Raw genomic sequence first — 2,724 nt, 5'->3', positions numbered from 1 at the left:
TTTAAGAGTAGTCGCAAACGATATTGTATAAGAGATTTGTATATATTTAGCTAAAATTACACCTATTCTAGGAAACTTGAAGTTGGTGTTTGATGCATTAGATCTTTCTGAAGGTGAAAAATTGTATATTGCAGGTGGGAAATACAAAGTAACGTTAAAACCATAATGTTGTTATTGTTTACTCCAAAGAAGCTTGTTTGATATGGCAACGCCAGCTATGGCCTCCATCTCCAGTCTTATCCGTGCTTCACCTTCCACCCAGAACGCTCTCACACATGTCGTTGTGTTTATTTTATTTTTAGCCTCGTCTTTGTAATTCTCACATTCTGCGATAGCTGAGTGTATTTCTTTCCCAAAGACCTCGAGGGTTCTACCACGTAGAGCCTCTACCAGACTTAAGCAAGATGTATTTTGCATTATCCCGCTTTCATGTCGCATCTGAAAGCCTAGCTCCGTGTCTGATATCCGATTGACATCCACACCAAAGAGCCTCATTACAAGCTCTCCCATGTACTTTTCGCAAATTTCCAGATCTACAAAAGCAGGAAAGGCCTTGGCCGTCTCTAGGTGGTTGGTAGATTTGGGAAATCGCAGCACTAGTTTTTTGCATTCAACTCCTTTCACCTGGCATGTTTTGATTTTTTTGGCCATCTCAGGACAAAACACGCTTTCCACATCCTTTACTTTGGGATAGGTGGGAGAGACAATCTGCTCCCAAGTTTCGGAAGAGTCTCGGCCATGCTTCATGGTTATTTGCGAATAACAGAGGATTTGGAGACCTGTATGACGTAATTTGGATGGTCGGGCGTTTGTCTTTGTGATTAGAGCCTGTAGTACTGAATCAGGCGTTTTATATATGCTGTCTTGAGCGAAGACAATCGCACATAGTAGCTTATAGGGCATCGGCAATTCTTCAAGGAAAAGCCGTAATTTCCTAGCTGGCTTCGAATCTATAGTTGTCTCATGAAATCTTTTCAGCCGACCAAATTTCTTATCTGAAAGTCTTTTTCCCTCGTTAAGGGAGTCTTCCCTTTTTGACACCAGATCCCAAGCCGTGTCATATTGATATGCTTTGCGAACTGGATATGCTTTGCGAACTGAACTGGACATCTTCGCGAGGAAGCAAGCAGAGTGGGCGAGCGAAACGACAGAAGAGGAGGGCGAGCGAAGCGGGCGAGCGAAATGGGCGCATAGGGGCCCGTCCGTCATTCGACGTTCCACTGATGCCGCTAGTGGCCATGCACATCCCACGCATATAGCGCTCGCTAACTAGACTTAAGCGAGAAGTCTACCTCGACGTCTCATCTCGTTCCAGACCACTTGCACCAAAACGTGCACATCTCCAGTGAGGCTGCGCGGTATGGAACCGACGCAAGCTGACCGGGGTAGCACTCGCGCCACCCACGTTCGTCATTTATCGGCTATTGCTCCAGCCACTACTAAGTCAAACGTTTGGGCGATAATGCTAAGAGCGCTCAACATCGTGATTTGGCCAAAATGGGTCATTTCCGTGCGTTCCTTTGGGCAGACGCCACATCGGGAAGAAAATTTGTCTGACCCTCGCGGGTCAGACCACTGTTGTGGTTGATACAAGGGAGCATCTTTATACCTGAGTTCACTTGTACAAATTTAGCTGTCCTAATGGGTCTATCGTTTTTATGCTGTTCGTGCACGTATCGCTCCACTGAGATGGGCTACTCTTTCTTTTAAATAACCCTCCAAACGAAGCCAGGCGGTTGCCTTCTAGTGTTCCAGTTGCCTTCTTACACGGACTTCGGCTCCAAATGACGCAATTACCATCTTCTTTTCGCCAGCCTACTCCGCGCACGAATCGCGACCGCAATTGTTGCGAAACATTTACCAAGTTCTTGAAGGGCTTCCTATGCATTCTCGAGACAGGCCATGAGGGTATTGATTTCGAATGTGAAGGCCTGCCTGGCCCCCCTGCTGTCGAAACCAGAAGATCTTCAACGTCTACCCAGCACAGCAAAAGTTCCATACAAATCGCTATGAGCAAAAATACGTCACAAGATTCAAATGGAGGAGAAGCTATAAGCAACAGTGGCTCACAGTGTGTTACAGTCACCGACACAGATGGGCCTGCACAGCAAACAACTACACAATTCTCTCGCCCTACACTAAATAATTGCACGGGCAATACAAAAACAAGTGACATAATGGAATTGAATGCCTCTACAAATTGCGACAAAGATACAGATTCCACAGAAGTTCACAGAAATGCAATACGTCCAGAATCTCTGCAGCGAAAAACAGAACAATTTTGGGATGAAATTGCAAAGAGATACCAGGTAGAGAAAAAGATCGAACGGATCATCCCAGAATCCACAGGAGATTACCCACCCATTATTTTTCATTGACAGCTCGATCCAAATTTCCAGAAGTCTACTAAGAGCAAAAATTCCTTCTGTATATAGCTATGTTGATAAAGTCTTCCTAGTTTGCCAACACATTGATGTGAGCCGCTACGATTATTGTAGTTTGGTTCGGTTTGCTAGCTAATGCACGCGTTGCCTGTCTCCTCTGGACGGCTCGGTACCTTTCGATACGATCAAATGCATGATAAAAATACGCGCTTTTGTAAGGGCGCAAATTAATTGTGACACAGGAGCCGCTAAATGCCCAAGGCCATCTCTTTCCCCTGATTTCGGCTCAAGCACGCCATGNGTTTTCCACTATCTTCTCAATAGGGAATAGCTATTTGTT

General features: G+C 45.3%; 2 protein-coding genes across 2 annotated transcripts; one reads left to right on the top strand and one right to left on the bottom strand.

Annotated features, from left to right (window-relative positions):
* Positions 1–171: 171 nt before the first annotated feature.
* Positions 172–1,110, bottom strand: COCCADRAFT_113521 (uncharacterized protein; the record flags this gene model as incomplete). Its single annotated transcript, XM_007720772.1, has 1 exon — positions 172–1,110. One exon carries the CDS (start codon positions 1,108–1,110, stop codon positions 172–174), a length of 939 nt encoding a protein of 312 aa, XP_007718962.1.
* Positions 1,111–1,784: 674 nt separating this feature from the next.
* Positions 1,785–2,378, top strand: COCCADRAFT_31557 (uncharacterized protein; the record flags this gene model as incomplete). Its single annotated transcript, XM_007720771.1, has 1 exon — positions 1,785–2,378. One exon carries the CDS (start codon positions 1,785–1,787, stop codon positions 2,376–2,378), a length of 594 nt encoding a protein of 197 aa, XP_007718961.1.
* Between the last annotated feature and the right edge of the window lie 346 nt (positions 2,379–2,724).

This window comes from Bipolaris zeicola, assembly GCF_000523435.1.
Source record: "Bipolaris zeicola 26-R-13 unplaced genomic scaffold scaffold_636, whole genome shotgun sequence".
Taxonomy (NCBI): Eukaryota; Fungi; Ascomycota; class Dothideomycetes; order Pleosporales; family Pleosporaceae; genus Bipolaris; species Bipolaris zeicola.
This window is presented reverse-complemented; position numbering and strand designations above follow the sequence as displayed.